Raw genomic sequence first — 21,104 nt, 5'->3', positions numbered from 1 at the left:
AATGCTTTGGATGATAAGACGGATTATGGAGATATATCTTTGAATTTGGCCCAATCACTACTAATTACAGTGGTTTGACATGAGAGTGGGATCGTTATTATAAGGATAAATAGCAAAGGAACTTCATGGATATCTTTGTGAGACTAGAGCACAGGCCACACGCAGCTCTTTTGTGTCGAAAATCCAATTTGTTCCACATTTTCCATTGTACTGTATGTGTTTGAAATAAAACACATTTGTACAAAGTATTGGTAAAATATCTGGGACAGCATTGCTCCACTCTACGAAGTAAGCCTTAACCCAACCTAATCTTCACATGTTACAGAAATATAAGCCTATAATAAAATTGTTGTGATCCACCTACTTGTTTTGAAGATTGCAGGCAACATGCATCATTTCAGTTTGAAAAGATAGAAGTCTGGGCTTTTACATCTCCCTCCCTTCCTCATAGTAGAGCTTTGCAGGCAGCCAGAACTATATATATATATTTTACTTAGTTGATACAATGTTGCTGCAATCAGGGCCGGTGCTAGGGTCCTTGGCGCCCTAGGCACACTTTCAAAATCCGCCCCCCCGTCTTTCCTTACCTTATCTTGCCTCCATAAAGCTGCTCCTCTCTGCTCCGCCTCCTCCCCTCCACTCACTGACACTGTCGGGCCGTGATGATGATGTCACGCCCGACAGTCAGTGAGTGGAGGGGAGGCGACGGAGCGTCCCATCAGCTGTTGGAGGGGAGGGCGGCGGTGGTGATCCATAGCCCCTTTCCCCTCCACGTGGATGTATGTGAAGCTGTACGGCGGCCGTGAAAGGTATGGTCAGCGGTCGCTGCACAGTTTTAAAGTAATTTTAATTCTGTGGCGCCCTCCAGAGCCCGGCGCCCTAGGCAACTGCCTAACCTTGCCTAATGGGAGCTCCGGGCCTGGCTGCAATCTATATAATAATTAACCCTTAGTGATGCAGGAAAGCTGAAAAATGCTGTTTGACTGTCTGCTATGATTCCTTGTTTTCTTTACCAACTTCCTGCTTTTTTTAATCTAAGCTCATCTGGACCTCTGCCTTGATGAACCCGTTTTATCTGCCGCTGTCAAGTTTCTCTCTGTTTTATTCCTGGCTTCTCTGCATCTCCAATCACTGTTTGTCACCTCTCTCTCCGTCCGTGAACAATCTCAACCTTCACCTGACAAAGTCATGGTGTGTCTGACGCGCTGTTAACCGTTTCACTGCACTTAGCACACCGGGGTATTTTTATTGAGTGAGCAATGTGTGAAGATTCAGGAGAGCCGCAGATAATCAACGTAAACATGACCTTCAGTGAGGTTTGGCCATTTAGGATATACAGATTATCATGAGCGGAAAGTGTCTGGATTTCAGACCCTGTAAATTGGGAGCACTGTAGCTGCAGGATCTGTTGTGATCTCGGCTGGGAGAGTGACAGTCGTTAGTACAACCTGACAATGCATTTCTACTAACGGGTTATTATGCAACTTCAAAACAGTGACACATTGATCACCATGTGGGTCACTTTGTCATAAGCTACAAGAATGTGAAGCGACAATTTCATAGCTATAGACATTGTGCATTCTCTATAACAGTTCCACACACCATGCAATAAAGAAGCAGCATCCTACAAATCAAAGGTGTATCTAAGGTGGATATCAGGTTAAGGTATAATTAGGCAGATTTTGGCAAGGTCAAGGTAGATACATCCTGATATATCTCCCATAGCCAGGCAGCCGCTTTGCGTGATTGTCATTTTCGGATAGATTTCGGTCATGCTAATCCCAATAGTGATTCCTATACATGGATATTGCCAGCCTGGGATCCTTATTCTCAGGGTTTTTACGGGCATCTCATGGTCACTCAAGACAGAGCCGCTTGCCACGGGTAAATACGGTGCTGGCTGGGTGGAACAAAGGGCGTGGATTGTGCGTGGCTCGGGAAATCGAGAGAATGGACCATTTGTGTTCCAAGAGACGCTACTGATATGTTTTGCTAGGTAGGTAATTTTCATATTTATAAATCAAAAGAGAAAATACCAGTTTATACATTAAAATCATGCATCTTGTAAAGTCTGATTTGGTTTGGTCATTTAGCATATATAGTAAAATGCGGGTGGAAAGTTTGTGAATTTTATTACTGGTGGGAGCAGGGTTGAGAACCGATCTTCTTAAGACAGATACGATGGGCCTGATTCCTCTTCAAACGATATGTGAACGAAACTTGTGTTTAAAAGAAGTGCACATAACTGGTATGAACGTACGCCCGTGCAAGTGGATCTCAAGTAACTTTTCAATTTGAATCTGGGGGCTAGGTTTACTAAGCTGCGGGTTTGAAAAAGTGAGGATGTTGCCTATAGCAACCAATCAGATTCTAGCTTTCATTTCTATAGTACTTTCTACAAAATGACAGCTATAATCTGATTGGTTGCTATAGGCAACATCCCCACTTTTTCAAACCCGCAGCTCAGTAAATCTAGCCCTGGGTGTCTAATCATTGTCTAAACGTTACTTTCCGCATGCATACATGTAGTCATCACCATTAGTCAGCACTTGCACCTGCTCTGTAGCTGGTGTAAATAATACGGCTACAAAAACACGTACCTAAGAGATGCCCTGAACTTGAATTGGGCGTATGTGCGTATCCTCGGCACACCCTTACTGTAAATTGGCTACGATAGTCCGCCCCTTCCCTCCCCCGTTTCCTTCAGTCGGAAATGTCATTTGCGTGGGGACATGAATTGCGTTCACTGGCGTAAGTCCCGGTCTGGCGCATGCACACAGCTATTTCACACACTATACGGCAAGCGGGACTTACGTCCGAAGACGAACCAATGTCTGGGCTGCGGGGATCATGCGGGGTCACTCCCAGGCTAGGGCTGACCTCAGGGCAGACAGTAACAGGTCATTACCTTGCAGAAAACTGCTCCTTATCTGCAGCATAGAAACTGAAGTCAAATTTCCATCCTCTGCGAGTGTCGCACGCTGACGAGGTGATCATCCACTTCCTCGGACACATGTCACCCTGCAGCCCTATGGTGGACACACAAGCTGTCAGCTTCCAGGTGTAGTTACCGTAAGGAATCTTATACACCTAGACAATGGATTAACGAAAACAAATATTTACAATGAGACACCCTTAGTCCTGAGTGTGCTGTGTACTGCGAGCCCTTTAAACAGCGTAACACTGGGCAGTATGGGTGACTCGCACTCACTCCTGGTAGCGGGCACTCACTTGGCAACAACCTAAATTGATAACAATTATTTTATCATTTATTTTTTATTATTTTAAAATACTAGACAATTAAGAATGTTTTTTTTATTTTTTAATAAAATTAATAAATTAACTTTTAATAAATTTAAGCAAGTTTAATTCTGAGACCCAGCGCAGTGTTGGCGGAGTGCTGTGTCCAACTTAGATCAACTCACTCCCCTACAAACTATATGTCAGGTCGGGCCAACCCGTGGCTCTCCAGGTCTGCTGCCATACACAAATATGATTCCCTAATATCCCCTCCTACAATCACTGTGAAGAACATTGGTAATGAAAAGTGGCTTTAGCAAATGCTTGGTGGAATTACGGGTGTCCAAAATCCAACCTCTAGACCTGACTACTGATTAAAATGTGAATTAACACTGTTGCCCGGCAACTGTACATAGCCCTATCGCTGTCTCATTTTTCAGGACAATGTGATCTATAGAATTTTCATCGCAAGAAGTATATATGAGTTTTGCTATATATGCTGTATAATCAAATAATAAAAATAAAAGATACTAGCTTTGTAGGGTATGCATGCACATAGAATATGAATATTTTGATGAAAATCAGAGCTGGAAACCTCCCTGTAAAACCCCTGCGCTTACCCCAGACGCATTGTTGGGAAAGACGGGGCATTTTTAAATATGTCTTAATGTATTTTACACACCTTGTTACAGATGATTAAAAAATCTTATACGGAAAACCCAATCAATCAGTGGCGCCCTTATTGGGGTTTCCAGTTGCCTAGAAACCCCCCAACACTGGAATTCCGACAGTTCTATGTTTTAGAAGGAGGAAACTTCTTCTAGGCACCTCCTCCTGCTGCCTGCATAAAAATACTGTAACACAGTCTGCAGCCTAAGATTTTTGTGGAGATCTGCAATTGTTTTAATGAACTTTGGCTTCAACAAAATGGCTGCCATGATTATTCTTACTTTTGTCCCTATTTTTTGTAATATTCTGTAATATGAAAATTATAATATGGGAAATTGGATGTGAAGGAGATTAGTCTTCATTTTGTATAGTTGTATTACCTTACAAGGTATTGCATTATATTAATTTGGTAAGAGGTTAATATTAATGTGTTTTTTTTCTTACAAAAAGCGTTCTGTAGTAATAACATTCATTAACAAGGTGTATTTGCAACCTGATACATGTTACGTCTCATAACAACCCATTTCCAGCAAAAAGATTCACAGTATTAAATTCAATATTGAAATTAAACTTGTAAATTGCTTAATAATGACTATAGGTACAGAGACATATGATGGCTCAGAGTAGGTTTTAGTCTAACGAATTACAATTTAAATTAGTTTTTCTTTCTATTTCCCCTCGCTCCCTATTGAGTCCCTAACTTGCCAATTTACTTAGAGACGGAACTTAACACATTTAAACATATGTGTAATAAATTCCTGCAGACTCCTTTTTTATGATATCATACACCTATTTTTGTGCAATTAATCACGTTTTTACAGATAAACTCATACTTTGATGGAAAAAACTGTGGGCTTTATTTATTAGCAGCTGTTTTTATAGAGCGTACATATTATGCAGCGCTGTACAGAGAATATCTAAGTTCCTGCCCCAGAGGAGCTTACATTCTGTATTCCCCACCCAGGGACGGCGCTGAGATCACCAGCGTCTCCCCTCTGTGCTTGCACATATACTGCTCCCCCGTATCCCGTGCTTATTCCCAGACCTGCTCTGTTCAGAGTGGGTGTTCGTAATATTAGGACCCTATCGGCAGCACCGGAACAAAATTTGGACGCAGGCGAGGTGGCAGGGCTGCCTGGTAAGCCCGCTGCTCTCCTGGCGCGATTACCGTGTTCCCGCTGTCAGCAGCCAATTAACTTACTAGTATATTTTTGGAGTGTGGGTTGGAAAGCGGAGCACCCGGAGGAAACCCACGCAAACAAGCAGAGGACATGCAAATTCCACGCAAATAATGCTTTGATTGGAATCAAAACCCATGACCCCAGGCCTGTGAAGCAACAATACTAACTACTGTGCCACTTTACTGCAAAATGTTGCCCCTTTTGATGGAAGTAGCTGGGTGGCATTGGGAGTGCCTTCCTTACTGCAGTCTAGGCTGATACAGCATCCCCCCCCAATCTTCCTTGCACCCTAGGACCCTGCCTCTGCTGCCTACCCATAATCCAACTCATGCCGACATATTTCCAGAATGACTAAAATGCTATGTTTATCCCAACACGGCAATCCAGGGACATCCAGTACTTGTGCAAGCTGCCTTACTGTGTTATCGGCACTGATGTAAATCAGCTGTGAGGCGGTATCACACAGAATATTTGGCAAGACATGAGCTGCTTATAACCGCTCTGCACTTTGAGGACTCTGCCAAGAAAATCCTTATCCTTTGCCCAGTGTCACATTTTCCTCATCCTAAAATATTCAAGCTAATCCTCAGGTACTCATCCGTAGATGTTTCTTTCAAGCGCTGCTTGAAATGCTTATAAAAATAGTTCCGTACAACAGAAAATTATTTCAAACGAGGGAGCTCATGTCTCTCTTTTAATGTAATACTTCTCCGTCCACAGCAGAACAAGTGAAATGAAACAGCCGACGGGCGCCTTTTTATCTGCGCTAAAAAGATGTCAATCTCTGGTAATGAGAAAAAGCTGTGTATCAACATGTTACCCCAAGCCCGATCTGCAATACACAGCTTTCCCTTGCTTTACATATCAGCTATTTAGCAGCCAAATAAACGTGGATGCAATCTCAACAAACTGGATAATTCTCTGTGCTGGGTACAGTATGTGCCAGTTTTAGAAACACTGTAGCCACAAATTCATTAACAGGGTATTGGGGATTATAATTATAGGACATAGCTGATACAATAAGCATAAAAGCACAGATGGACGTGAGTAAAACTGTGAGGACTCAAACAGAATGTAACAAAAGACATGACAGGGACATGAAAAGGAGACGGACAGTAGACAGTCATAAGATAGGTAGAGAGGACCCTGCCAGTGAGAGCTTGCTATCTAGAGGGAGGGCAAAATAGCATTATATACACACATAATGCCTCACCTTCCACTATATAGCTTCATATACAATCATAATACCTCATAGTACACCATATAGCCTCATATCCACCCATAATACCTCATAGTCCACCATATAGCCTTATATACAACCATAATACCGCATAGTCCACCATATAGCCTCATATGCAACCATATTACCTTATAGTCCACCATATAGCCTCATATGCAACCATATTACCTTCTAGCCTCATATACAACCATAATGCCTCATAGTCCACCATATATGCTCATATACAACCATAATACCTTATAGTCCACCATATAGCCTCAAATACAACCATAATACCTCATAGTCCACGATATAGCTTCATATACAATAATAATATATCATAGTCCACCATATAGCCTCATATACAACCATAATACATCATAGTCCACCATATATGCTCATATACAACCATAATACCTCATAATCCACCATATAGCCTCATATACAACCACAATACCTCATATTCCACCAAACAGCCTCATATACACCCATAATACCTCAAAATCAACCATATAGTCTCATATACCTCCATAATACCTCATATTCCACCATATAGCCTCATATACACCCATAATACCTCATAGTATAACATACAGAATCATATACACTCATAATATCTCACAGTCCACCATATAGCCTCATATACACCCACAATACCTCATATTCCACCATATAGCCTGATATACATCCATAATACCTCATAGTATAACATATAGCCTCATATACACCCACAATACCTCATATTCCAATATATAGCCTCATATACACCCATAATACCTCATATATTACCGCCTCATATTTTTCATAGGGCCGTTAAATGTAACATGCAAATTGTTTTATATAAAAGAGCTTCTAATAGCATTTGCAAATATACATGTACATGTCCCCACACCTTCACACATCTTAAGATATTTGGCCTTGTATTGAATTACAGACAGGAAATTTGCTCTGCGGAGAGGATTTCTTCTACGATGACCAAGGCGTAGATTTACTAAAGCTCCTAACATGGAAAAGTGGAGGTGTTGCCCATAGCAACCAACCAGACTCTAGCTATCATGTTTTAGAATGTTCTAGATAAATTATACCTGAAGGTTGCTATTGGTAATACCTCCACTTTCCTGTTCAGAAGGTTTAATAACAGCAACATTTTTTTGCCATAGAAGTATCAAAAGGTGCAAAATACGCAAGCAGAAATAGTTACGCCACAGAGTTATAGCCATGGACATCTAACCTACTATATGTCTTCTGTAAGACTATGGGGTCTATTTAGTATTGGTGGTGAGTGATCATTTGGTATCGCTGCATACCGCTGTACCCTGACACTCTAATTTATAACGCCAGGGCTCATTGGTCAGCCCTGACGAACCTTCCCCCTCCTAAACTAACTAAAACCTCCTTCACCAGCAGCCTAACGCTGACGGCGGAATGCGGATCTGGCCCCAGCGGCTAATGCGCATACACAGCTAAGGTCGCGCATAAACATTGCGATGGAGGTAAGCTAAAGGGAAGTTTCTTTAAGGCTGGTGGTGAAAAGCAAAACTTTACACAGCTCGTTAAATTGGATCACAACGCAGTTCGTGGGGACTGCAGTGTCCAGCGTTAAACTGGTTAAGGCAGGAGAAATCTCTGATTTAACCCCTTTAACAAGTGGACGGGTAATGTATTGGATGTGTGGTTTGCATAAGTCGGTGGGTCTAGTTAACCCTTTATTTGCCTGGATAACTATTGGGAGTTATGGTATATTGGGAGATATACTATTAACTGGGGCATGTAGCTGTACTATATCCCAGGGGGAGAGAACTATATTTTATGCTGGGAAGATTGGGCTGTATTGTATGGGTTTGTGGATTTATACTATGCCCGGGGCAAGAAGCTGCATTGTGTAGCTGGTGTCTGGACCTTTGGCTATACTGCGTACATGGGACAAGGTGCTGTATTATGTACTGAGCTAATGAGGCTGGATTGTATAACAAATATTTTGTATTGTGTATCTGGGACACATGTATTGATGCCTATGTAGGTGGCCATTTTCATGGAGACCAAGATTTAATCAAAGACTGACAGGTAAGACAACATTGACTTCAGTAATGGAGACAGAAATGTAAAAGACACTTCAGTCTCTAGAGATTCATTAGCTTCTTTTCTTTCACGCATAGTTGCTTACTCTCCCAGAATGTCTGGAGACTCCCGCATTTCTGGGAGACCTCCCGGTTCTCGCCCCTGCAATAGATAAGTGGCGAGGCTTTATGACGCAAATATTGCGTCATCTTAGCCCCGACCCCTGCTGTAATTGGCCAAATTGTGACAATTGTTTAGGGGCAGGGCCAAATGATGATATTCGTCAAGCCCTGCCCCCACATACCCACCCCACTCGGTATGGTCCTGTATTGTGCACTGGACACAAGTTTATATAATTGGTGCAAGGGGCTTTATTGTGTGATGTCCATTCCAGACTATATTGGATGCTGAGCATTTGGGGCTGTATGCAATGCTTATGTTCACAACAATTAAAGAGACTGAGTGACAGGTGAAGCAGTCATGTGACTGGCTGGGTATGGGAGGAGATTGGATTCCCTGCATGCACTTCCGCAAGGTCAGTGGAAAGAAGCAGGTCTAGTATGGAGGGTAAATGAGACAGGTAGGTGAGGCAGAGTGAGTTAAACAGAGAGCTGCAGACAGACAGGGAGAATGAAATAAAGAAGGAGATAACACAGAAAGTAAAATTGCAATGGAAGATTGCGATTCATAGATACTACATTGACTTTCAAATATTTTTTTTTCTCAAAATGTGATGAGGTTAATATAAGTGCCCACCCTCTCTAAACAAAAGCCTCTGCAACTGGTCTCCATCCCATGTAAAAATGAGTGGAGACCTCTCTCAATATGACGTTTGTAAAGTTCTATAGTTCTATAGCCCACAGTGATATCACTGAACACCTTAATGGTCAAGGACCAAGTAGCCGTTTTCTTACCTGAAAAGAGGTCACGTCATTGTCCCCGGGCAGGGCTGCTTGCCAGGGCGTTGGAGCACTTGCATTAAACGACAGTCGGTAAATTGTAGTCCGTTTCTCCCATTTACATCTGGTGACATACACTGTTCTCTGCAAATCTGAGCAGGAACCAATCAATAGGTCAGCTGGCTGTTGAAAAGCTATTTAACCCTAAACATTGCAGCTAAAAAGGTATACCGTATAAAAGTATTCTGAAAACTGGTGCACAATTAATTGTGTAATTCATAGCAAAAAAAATCAGACTTTTCATTTACTAGACTGTATTGCCAGAAAAATGACAGAATCTCATTGGTTGCTATACGTTTAATTTCTTTTTCAGCTACACAAGTGGCAGTTTTCCTAAATGTCAACCAATGTGTCATTATATCTTACACATCTTACCCTTAATCTCAATAATAAGATAAAACAACACATTTAATCAAAGAAAGAGACACCTATCTGTAATAACATATTAGCAGGCATGTTAAACAAGTATTACATGATCTGACAATAAAGCATGAAGGAGCTGGGGGCCGCAGGTGCAGGTTCAGAGGGCTGCAAGAGGCCCCAGGGCCGCTCATTGGCCATCTCTAAATATGACGTTTTATCTACAACTGTCACTGATGGCTACAACATTCACAAACCAAAGCATAAGTTCTGATTTCTGAATTTTATTTCAGTTTTGGGTTAAATGTGTAAATAATGCCCTAAGGTCTAATTGTTTGCTAGATACACTCTCTAGCAGAGTGTATCTAGCAAATTACCGTACATGAGCAGGACAAGTATTAGGCTCCAGTGCCTTCTCCCACTCACCTTCGTGTCCGGGGTCACCCATGGCAGTCCTTGCGTTCCACGCAGACAGTGGCCCTCTCTTCTTCTTGTCTGATGAGGTCCGAATGTTGTTTTGAAGGCTTCTTGGTTTCTCCTGGAACAAACCTGTTAACACAAACAAAATCTAAGACATCATTCCGCATATGAATCCTGCACGATGACATCATACACCAACATTTAAATAGAGACAGTTTGGCCGACCCATTCTTCCAACACACAATGCAGGCCGCCATGAGAATGCAAGATGTCCGTTCACTAAGAGCCAGCGACGTTGTGCCTCAGTGATGTCCAGGATTCCAAAATATGGATCCCTCTACGTTAGGTGTTGGATACAGCTTGAATATCTGTTTGTTGAACTACGTCTTCATATTCGCATAAAATCATTGGCTAAATGCTGTACTACATTTAAACAGTGGTTACTGTCATATAATAATTAGAGGTGCTCGGGCTCGGTTTTCTGAAAACTGAACCCACCCGAACTTAGGGGATCAGAGTAGGCCCTTGAGCCGGCTCTTTAATGTCGCGCATCCTTGGATCTGAATAGAGGCAAAACGTCATCGCTGCGTTGTCGAATCTCGCAGGCTTTGGATTCCATAAGTACCTCCCTCCCCAGGAGATCCAGCGCCATTGCTCACACAGAAACAGGGGTAGCAGTGTTCTTGTCACTTGACAAAAAATGACTAGAAATGAATGTTATTGAGGTTAATAATAATGTAGGAACAAAAAAAGAGCCAAATTATGTGATTTTAGCAAAACACTTTCACTAGTCTCATTTCCATTTCTGGAAATCCCGCCCTGCCAGGGGTGTGGCCTACAATAAAACCGCTAAATGCTGATACGCGATTGGTTGTTACGGGTTACAGCACATTTCTGTCTTTTGCACCAAGTAATTAAGTAAACATGATCACCTGTAAAGACATCGCTAAGTGACGTTATTAGTATCTAGTATAGTTATTACATTATCTATGAGTAACCCATTTGTAGTATAAGGGATTGTATAAACTCTACTGTAGATTATAAGCATACTGGTGTTCATGTATAAAAGCACCTCTCAGATTGGGAATGCTCAGCCAAAAACCGGGACAGTTGGAGGTATGCCTCTGTATATACTCAAGGGGTACAATTTCCTTATACAAGAGAATATTGAAATAATTTATTCAAATTAAGATAAAATATCCTGAGTCTAAGTTCCACTCTGATGTTAATTGCTTGTGTTATTTAGCCAATTTCAGGAACTAAAGTTAGTAACACATTGTTACTCTGCATACAGACATGAGGACAAGTCCGTCCGTCATGACAATGTAACTGGTACAGCATACATTTGGTTTAGAAGACTGGGGTTGAGGGACGTCTAGCCATCTCCCCGGTGCCTGTCAACAACAATTTTGTTTCATCCAGTCTCATTTGGTTCTTGTGGTCGCTTTCATCCCGCTCCTCTCGTTTCAAGTTTTCCGGAAGAAGAGAGAGTGGAAATCAAGCTGTATGCCAGGAAAAGGGTTTAATAAATGATGCACTGAGAATAAACATATGCCAGGCAGTCACTGGGCAAGATCTCAGATAAGCCCATCAGCTTCCTCATCACAGCTTCCCGATGGGATGAAAGATACAGAAGTCTCTTTACAGCATCAATCTTCATGCCGCCCACGCCTACTCAAGATTAATAAAGAAGAAACAAGTTGGCACCTCGGAGCCAGTGCGTGAGATTTAAAAGGGAATCCAACACCCACAAGACGACCCCTGTGTCCATCACAGACCCTTACATCTGCATTTTTCTTAATATAATGTGGCTGGGACACAAATAATGAATCACAAGAGACTTGTAACAAACCACCGATGGACAATTCATTTCCAAGTTCATCGCTGAAGACTCAAAACAACATCAGCCTGCCGCATTATTCATAGCTTGATACTTGATACACAATCTTAAGAGGGATGTACGATATAAATAAATATGTAAATGTATTTTTTATGCAGAAATGTACCTATTTGTCTGTTCAGCACATACATAGGCGAACGGCCACTTTCTGTTATGGGGAACTGCCCCAGAATATGTGGGTATGATTGAAAGAGGGAAACTCCATCCTGCTAACACTATAGGTCCACCCTCGTCCTTCATTTAGACTTTTGTTTTATCTTCTGCTTCCAGCTTCACTTATGTCTGTATTATGAGAGTCAGATAGGACATTGGCACCGTCTATATTACATGTGTCACTTTTGTGTGTATGTTTATTATTATTACACGGGTATCGGTGAGTGTATAAATGCGCCTACTTGAATCAAATGAGACTAGTCGCCATATAAGCCGTCCCATTGTGAGCTCTGGACGACTACTAATAACATATTGGTCCTGCAGAGATGCCCCATTAAAAGCACCTTCTCCCTCCTACCTTAAGTCTCATTTAAATATCTTGAAAGCAAAATAGAACTTAATTTTTTGCATTGAGGCTCAATACGAGTTGTTCAGCTGGCACTTTGCTAGGAACATCCAAAACTTTCCACCAGTGTACAGGAACCACCATCTATTCACACAAAACCATCATACCGGAATTAACGGCTTTGCAGAGAACAACAACAATGTTGAAACAAAGTAAAAAAAAACCACATTAATATCTGGGCTCCATGCCAAATTCTATTGTAGGCAATGGAGGGAGGGGTGATATGAGAACTCAGACTATTATCTTTTCTAACTGAATTGATACATGTCTGCTGAAAATTCCACCACACAAGTTGGACATAACTTTACAAGGAACAGAAATGTTAACAACAATAAACCGCTAGCATCTTATTATTGATTGGGTATATATTTTTGTATTTTAAAGTTTGCGCAGCATTCCTTTTACAATATTACTTAATCCGGGAAACCTTTTAAGTTCACCACTTTAAAATTGTTCTCAAAGTGGACTGATTAGAAGGTCCAATCAGAATCTGCAGCCTCTGCGACTGTGGCTTCTGAATGGCTCTCCAGCTCATAACTCTCCTTTGCAGCATCACAAAGCCTGGTTATTGGCCAGGACTGCAAGATGAACTAAGGATGCTCTTGGCTATTTTAAAAGTCCACTATGGTCATAGACAAAGCATCTGTACAAGTAGCTTTAAACACAAGGTCATTTAGCAATTATATTGGCATTTCTTTTTTGTTTTGCAAATGCATCTATTTGCTCACCGCATATTAATTTGCAGCCACATTACAATTTAGGGAACTGCCCCTGGACACCAATATCCACCCCCATATGTGTTATTGCTGGTCTGGCTGGAAATGCACATGAAGGAAGTCTTGTCTAGTACCAGTAATGATGAGAGTGAGGGACTGTATCCAGGGCGGCGCAACCACTAGGCCAACGGTAACCAAGGCCGCCAAACCTTGGGGGTCGCCTAAAACACTTAGGGTCTGATTCATCTTTAAACGCATTGTGAACGTAACTAAAAAAAAAAAAAAAAAAAAAGACAGGCGTAACTTGTGCCCCTGTATTCAAATACAAGCGGAATTCAAGGAACGTTTCCATTCTTGCGATCTGCTCTGGCTGTATGGTACTTGCCGTATGCAGATAGAACTCAGAGCAGGATACACACAATGCAAATGTGCAATATAAAGTCCCATTAGGACGCATGGAAAAAACATATTTTATAAAATTAATATACAACACTTAATACTATAAACATTCATAACAATATGTTGTTGTTTTTAAAAAAATAAAAAAAAAATTGTGACATAAATCAGGATATTCTTAATGCATACTGTAAATAAAATGCATTTTATAGTTTCTCTTACATGCACACACATGTTGCGGCATGCATACGTGTAGTCATCACTATAACTCGGCACTGTCACCTGTCCTGTAGCTGGTGCAAATGATACATCTAAAAAACACGTACCTGGGGGATGCCCTGAACTTTGATAGGCTCCATCTGTATTAGCGCACCCTTGGCACTCCCTTACTTTACGTTGCCTACGTTAGTCCGCTCTTTCCTTCCCCCGTTCTGCCCTCCAAGTTGTAGCCAATCAGTTGTAAATATCATTTGCCTGCAGACATGAATTGCATACAATTGCGTTCACAGGCGTAAGTCTGATTCTGGCGAATGCGCAGAGCTATTTCATGCAAGATACAGCACGCTAATGGACTTGCGTGCGAAGGTGAATCAAGCCCTGAATGAGTAAAATACTGTCACGTTGGTAATGGGCTGGGTGTGTGCCGCTTAGCTGTGAAGTCACAGCTCAGGGCCACACTCCGCAATAGAAAATATGCCTCTCCACACAAGGTAAGAAGCGTTGGGAGGACAGAGCCCATGGGGCCCCCGAATTGTGCGTAAGGCGCATGCGCTGACTCTATTACATTATTTGTCACTTTTGCGTGTTTGAATGTTTTATCATGTTGTTAGAAATGCCCCATCTCCATTCCTTGATTCCTTGTCCTGCAAAACTAAATATCATTTTTGGATGTAGCCCGCACTCAAGCCAGTAATGCTGTATGTGCATTGCTTAAAGTCAGGTGCATCAGTGCACAAGGAGGTGTAAATGTCATACGCACTGAGGTGCCTTTTTTGTTTTAACTTTTTTAAATAACCTTTATTATCCCGAACCGAAATAACTACAGCCAATACTACGCCACCGAGACTATTGAGTGAACCCCCAGAGCGACCAATTATACCAAAAGAAATGAACAGCACTTTGCCCGATCAATGCCCAGTTTATTGAAAGTCTCTTTGTAACAAAAGAAGATATCAATAGCGTTATTGGAGAAGATTATTCTAACCAGACAGCAGCTTGGATATGATGCATTGCCTGGCATCCGGCCCCAGCAGTTCTATGAAGATGTGATAAATGTACAGGCTTATTCTAGCTGATAATATTTACTATTAACTGAGAAATAATACAATGCTGAGTGTACACTGGATTGCAGGAGACCTTCATTTACAGGGATACCCATGCAAATTATTACTTTTATAGCATATACCACACTTTTGTATAATGTATTTTGTATGCATTGTATTTAAAATACATCAAGTTAGTACGACAAATAGAGAAACTCGGCAGCAACCGCCTTAAATTAAACTGAAATGTAATGACTAAATACTTTATTAACTTTTTTATATACTACATTATGTAGAAATGTTATAGTATAATGAATAAATAACTATATTATCAATCACTATATTAAAGGACCTAAATCATTTCTTTATTCACTACAATATATGTGTAACATCTTCCATCGAAGTTTTTGGGCATAGTCCCCGCAAGACACGCTGAAATATGTGGCTGCAAAAAACTGTGACAGTTTCCAGACCACCCAGCAGGTCACATGTTCCAGGTCACACAGCAGGGCTGCAAATGACTGTCACAGTTTCTAGACCACCCATTAGGTCATATGTTCCAGATCACCCATCAGGGCTGTAAATGACTGTCACAGTTTCCAGACCACTCAGCAGGTCACATGTTTCAGGTCACCCAGCAGGGCTGCAAATAACTGTCACAGTTTCCAGACCACCCAGAAGGTCACATTACAGGTCACCCAGCATGTGCACAGGGAGAGTTCACTAACTGTCACTGTTTCCAGAGCAACCAGCAGGTACACATGTCTACTGTCAACAGTCACATTTTACAATGGTAATACGTTGTTGTAAATAGCGGGCGGACATTTTGCCAAATAACTGCGAAACGATGCAACTAATTGCAATGGGAATATTTTTCTGCAAATCTACAGACCGAGACCTTTAATTTGGTAATACAACGGCGTCATAGAAATGTCACTCAAAAAAGTCATACTTATGCTATTAATATATATATTTCCTTCCCACTTAATCTTACCTAACTAGTTCCTCAGTAATGTCATTAATTCCTAATCAATTTATAGGTCTCCTCAGGCTGAAATCTCTGGTACCGTAAGTATAGGTTTAGTAAAAAGAGATCATCATTAGGTTAAAGCAGATCAGAGGACTATCATTTAAATGTGTTGTCAGGGGTTGGTGGGGGTCCCTTAGTTCTCCTTGCATAACTTGTAAGGAAAACCTGAAGCAAGGTAGATGAGGGGCATGCTTGGGATAAGAACAAGCAGGAAGAGATCTAAATACGTAAAATAAATAATTAGGGTTTAAGAAGCAGTGATTGGTTAAGGAAGTTAGCGTAGGGTTGGGTGGGGGCTTGAAATAGTAGTAGATTTACTGTATGTATAGCATAAGCAGAGAGTGTTTAGCGGTAATTGTACAGTGACAGCTTGTCTCCCCATTTGGCATTTAGACTAGCTGTCATGGGGTAGAGTTAGTCCATGAGGAATTATTGGTTCTTGTTTTATGTGGCTGATAAGGGAGTTTGGTATTATTTGAAAGGTACCCCAAAAGGTAGGGTCCTGAGGGAATGAACGTTGTTTTGGCTGGCTTCTCAAGCAGACATAGTTTAACACTGCTTCTCCATTTATGTAATCAACACATGCTTTGGCCAATTGCATCCATGTCAAGTGTCTGTGTCAGTCCTTTGATGTGTTACAGGTATGTTCAATGTGTGCTAGATGAGAGGAGAGTGGAATTGGCGCTGCACAGTCATGAAGAGCAAGTCCAGCCGCGATGAAAGCATGGAGAGCTGAGCTGAGCAGATAGTTCAAGCTTTCCAGGTTTGTAGCGTATGAGGTAACTGATTGGACATGATTCACAGCCAATCAGATTCTGCATACACTACACACACCCTCTCCTAGCTGTGTAGTAGCTTCTCTTACTCCTGTCACACATTATTAATGCATGTGAATGTTAACTACTAAACACACATGAATGCCTTCTATCATAATTCGATTTCATTGGATAGGAAAATACATCACTACTCGACTAGATTTCATATAGCAAAGGGTTACAGATAGAACAATCTTTGAATTTCTCCCTTGGCCTTTATTTTCTATACTGAAGATGATCTCCTTTTAATTTGAGTACAGCCCTTGCTGTGATCAAACCCCATGTTGTCTAACGTCCATACTTTGAAAATCAGATGTATTACACAAATAGTCCCAAAGCACCCAGACAAGCTTCAATGTAAGAAATAATTACATTTGGCTAAAGAAACCAAATACACTTTAATTACAAGGAACATTTGACAATCAATGACGAGTAAAAGATCAGAGCATTAATTATAACACACACAGCACCTGTTGTTGTGATACTTATATACCATAGGTGGGAGCCATTTTGTTTGGTCTGCTGAGGTATAATACACCTGTGACAAATTCCTTCTACCCACGTAGATTCTTTACAGCTATTGCAATAAACTCAGAACAAATAAACTCTTATCCATATTTAATGAGATACTGCTCCAAATTATTGAACGTTCCCATGTCTCTCGTGTTAGATTGGAGCCAGCAATTCTGTGGACTGATACAATATCCATCAAAACACAGCTTATTACTTCATTGGCAACCGGTAGTTAAAATAAACAGGTTAATGTTTAGCACAAAGGGTATAAAGAAGAACAATAATTAAAATTCTTAAGAGGACGATGCAGCCTCAGTTGAAAATATCAGAACCTGAATATAGGTGGAGTAAAAATCCTGTCAAACCAAACCGAAACTTCACAACAAGACGTCGAAATAAAAAGGTTTTCACAGAGTATTACCAATGATTATTAACTTTTAATAACTTTTTTTTTCACCTCATCTTGTATTGGAATTCCCTTATTTGATTATTAATAACTGGGCCTGGTTTAAGTTGCTTTTTCGGTAAAGGTCTCACTAAGGGGGAGATTCAATTCAATCAATGGTTGGCAATGTGCACAGCGTTCATTGTCCACGCACTACATCGATGGCAATTGAATCTCCCCTAAGTAATAGGCTTTTTCCCACCTAATATCTGGTTTCACATTGAAGGAGTGAGGTCACTAAGGAGTAGATTTATCAAACCTTCAAAAAAGGAACGGTGGAGGTGTTGCCCATAGCAACCAATCAGATTCTAGCTATCATTTATCTAGTACATGCACAAAATGACAGCTAGAATCTGATTGGTTGATATGGGCAACTCATTTTTTTTTAAGCTTTGATAAACCTATCCCTAAGAAATTAGGTAATCGTTAATGTCATTAGTTCATAGTCTGCCATCTCACGAATATTGGCTCGGCACACAAAATGGCTGCCTCCGCAGTGTCTAAGTGACTGTCGTCACTATAACACAGTGGCTTTGCCTTACCTTAAAACGACAGCAGTGCAATGTGATACATTTAATTACAGTCTGCTGTACTTTTCCCTTTTCCCATCTAAATGAAATGTCAAAGCTATTTTAGTCCAGATAGAAAATACCGAAGCCCATCTATTGTGACATTAAATGGGCTAAATAAATGTAATATCGACAGGCTTTAGAGAGATAACCTTCTCTCCCGCAGGTCAGAGGCAGCGCTTGGTGATAAAGGAAGGTCAGATCCCACAATACTGTCAATTTTAAATGTTTATTGTGTTTTTTAACTGGAATTATGAACAATGGAAACGATTATTTGCGGCATCCTGTCGGCCTCATCTAGATAACAGATTGTATATCTAATTTACATCGGGGCCTTGAAAGGACACAATACACCACACAGGCAGGGAAATGCCATCAGAAATGAATAAAACATTAAGCTGAGGATCAAGTACAGATACGAAGATGGATGGGATTTGGTTTCATAAAATAAACCCCTCACTTACTCAACTGAAGGCAGCCATGTTGAGGATGAACAATTTTTCATGATAATGCAGCCCAACACAGTGCCTCATGCCTCGGCTACAGTTTGGTTCAGCCCCAAAATGGCTGCTATCCACACAGTTTCTCTCTGTGGCACACTCCCTGATTTTTCATGCCCTCTCATTCCTGGTTTTCAGTAGAGATGCTCACTGACCCCCGTGAACTGGTTTTGTTTTTGGATCTGGATTAGCTTCATGTTTTGGTTTTGGCAAAACCGCCCTCGTGTGTTTTTGGTTTTGATTTTTTAGGAAAAATCCTAAAATATGCTAAAATCACATAATTTTCTCTTTTTTTGTTCCTACATTATTATTAACCTCAATAACACTAATTTCAAGTCATTTGCAGTCAATTTTGACCACCTCACAGGTCACAATATTATTTTCATACACTTTCAAACAAAGACTGCAGCGACCTGGCTGGATGGTAAGCGACAGAGCAATGACCCAAACACACGGCAGTTCCTAGCACATCTAGGACACATTGGCACACAGCAGTGACGGAAAAGATAAATGGGGGTCCGTCCTCCCTCCCACCCCCCGCTATGTTGGATCTTAAAAAGGATTTCAAAACTCGCAAGATCCGGCGAAGTAGCAATGACGTTTTGCCTCGTTTTCAAATCCGAGGGCTCGCGACAGTACCGAGCCGGCTCGGTTCGGTACTTGGATCTGCTAAGTTCGGGTGTGTTCGGTTCTCAGGGAACCGAGTCTGAGCATCTCTAGTTTTCAGAGTATACAAAATGGCTGCCACACTGCAGTATCGCACTGGCATCATGGATGATGTCATATGGGCAGGAAGACATTGACATCCATTCACTGGGTCACGAATCACCCGCCGATGATGACAAGAGAAATATATTTTTTTATTTTTAATTTGGAAAACCAAAACATTTTTATCAAGTCGTTTCATGCATTCACACAGAGGCAGGTACCGCTAAAATGACCCGGTTAAAGGTGAAAGTGTACCATTCGCCTACACACACACGCTGAATGGTGGCCATTTTGTCAACTGTGCCAATGTTTACGAGTTCTCACTTTATACCTCTGTGCTTTCAATGTTTTCTAATTTTTAATATGAAATACATATTTTCCTAAAATGAATTGCTGTTGGAAAGCCTGGATGGGAAGTGAAACATATAACTATAATACTGCATTTATCACACTTCAATGATAATGGTGGAGGATCTCCGTAAAAGTGTATTTTTGGTTTAAATAAATCTCAGGTCGATTTATAGGCTGCCGTCAAATTTGGTTTAATTTATCTTGTGCACATGAGCTATGTGCGCAAGTTTCAGGAGCTGATTAGAAATTAAGATATTTGCGATAAAGTTGTGATGGCGGGGGGAGATATTTCCCTGCACACAGTGAACTTCCTGTCACTAATCCCATTACAGGACACTACAGCCAGTCACTTATTTACCTTTTGCAGGAAATAGGTGATGACAGAGGACAATCGCTTAAACTGAGTTGCACAGGAAATGTAAAAAGGATATCAAACACTTCAACTTCTATCAAGATATGTAAACATTTACAGATATATAGAGGAGCTACTAGTAAAACGTACACTATATCTGTAAATGGTATTAGTAGTTCATCTATTTAAGACAACTGGTATTATGGGTGTGACTGCGAGTGGACACTTACCGGAGCAGGTAACGCAGGATATTCCCTCCGAACTAAGGTTGTACTTGAGGTCTAAGAGCAGCTGTATATTCGTGTCCGGTCTGAAGAGGACAGGGGCCCGACTGGCTGGGTGAAGGTGGGCCGCAAAGGATATGGAGAGGATGAGGACCGCTACGAAAATCCCTGGAAAGTAATGCAAAACAGAAAAAAATCTCAGAAGTCATTGTTTAGGTCAGATTCTCATCTGCTCCTGCTGGTTTTAGTAAATGTTCTCTGGGACAAACCATGTTACAATGCAAGGGATGCAATTTAATTTATTATTTTGCATATAAGATAAATACTGGCTGTTTTTTCAGATAGTGCACAAATACTTGATAGTTTTGTTTTTACACTGAAATTTAAAGTTGATCTAGGACATGCCTTACCCCAACTATAAATCTGTCCCCACATTTTAAATTTAGCTCCCCCTCCAGTTTTGCCCAGGTGCAAAGTTACTCCTTTTCTTTGCTTTGCTCCTAACTCAAAATCAGGCCCTTGGTGCTTTTTTCATATTACTGGAAGTGTTCAGTGTTATTAGTTGATGTATTAGTAATGGAAAGGGATACAAAATAATGTACTCACAGTGCACAGGACTGGATATGTTTGCACAGATAAAGACTTGCTTGATACATTT

General features: G+C 41.0%; 1 protein-coding gene across 1 annotated transcript in view; it reads right to left on the bottom strand.

Annotated features, from left to right (window-relative positions):
• DISP3 (dispatched RND transporter family member 3) overlaps positions 1–21,104 on the bottom strand; it is a 96,358-nt gene that overhangs the window by 19,324 nt on the left and 55,930 nt on the right. Inside the window, exons 10-13 of the mRNA XM_075190205.1 lie at positions 20,453–20,614; positions 10,113–10,235; positions 9,282–9,418; positions 2,909–3,090 (exon numbers count right to left, since the gene is read on the bottom strand). Of these exons, the coding sequence (XP_075046306.1) occupies positions 2,909–3,090; positions 9,282–9,418; positions 10,113–10,235; positions 20,453–20,614 (604 nt within the window). The remainder of the gene's footprint in view (positions 1–2,908; positions 3,091–9,281; positions 9,419–10,112; positions 10,236–20,452; positions 20,615–21,104) is intronic.

Source organism: Mixophyes fleayi, chromosome 11, assembly GCF_038048845.1.
Source record: "Mixophyes fleayi isolate aMixFle1 chromosome 11, aMixFle1.hap1, whole genome shotgun sequence".
Classification (NCBI taxonomy): Eukaryota; Metazoa; Chordata; class Amphibia; order Anura; family Limnodynastidae; genus Mixophyes; species Mixophyes fleayi.
This window is presented reverse-complemented; position numbering and strand designations above follow the sequence as displayed.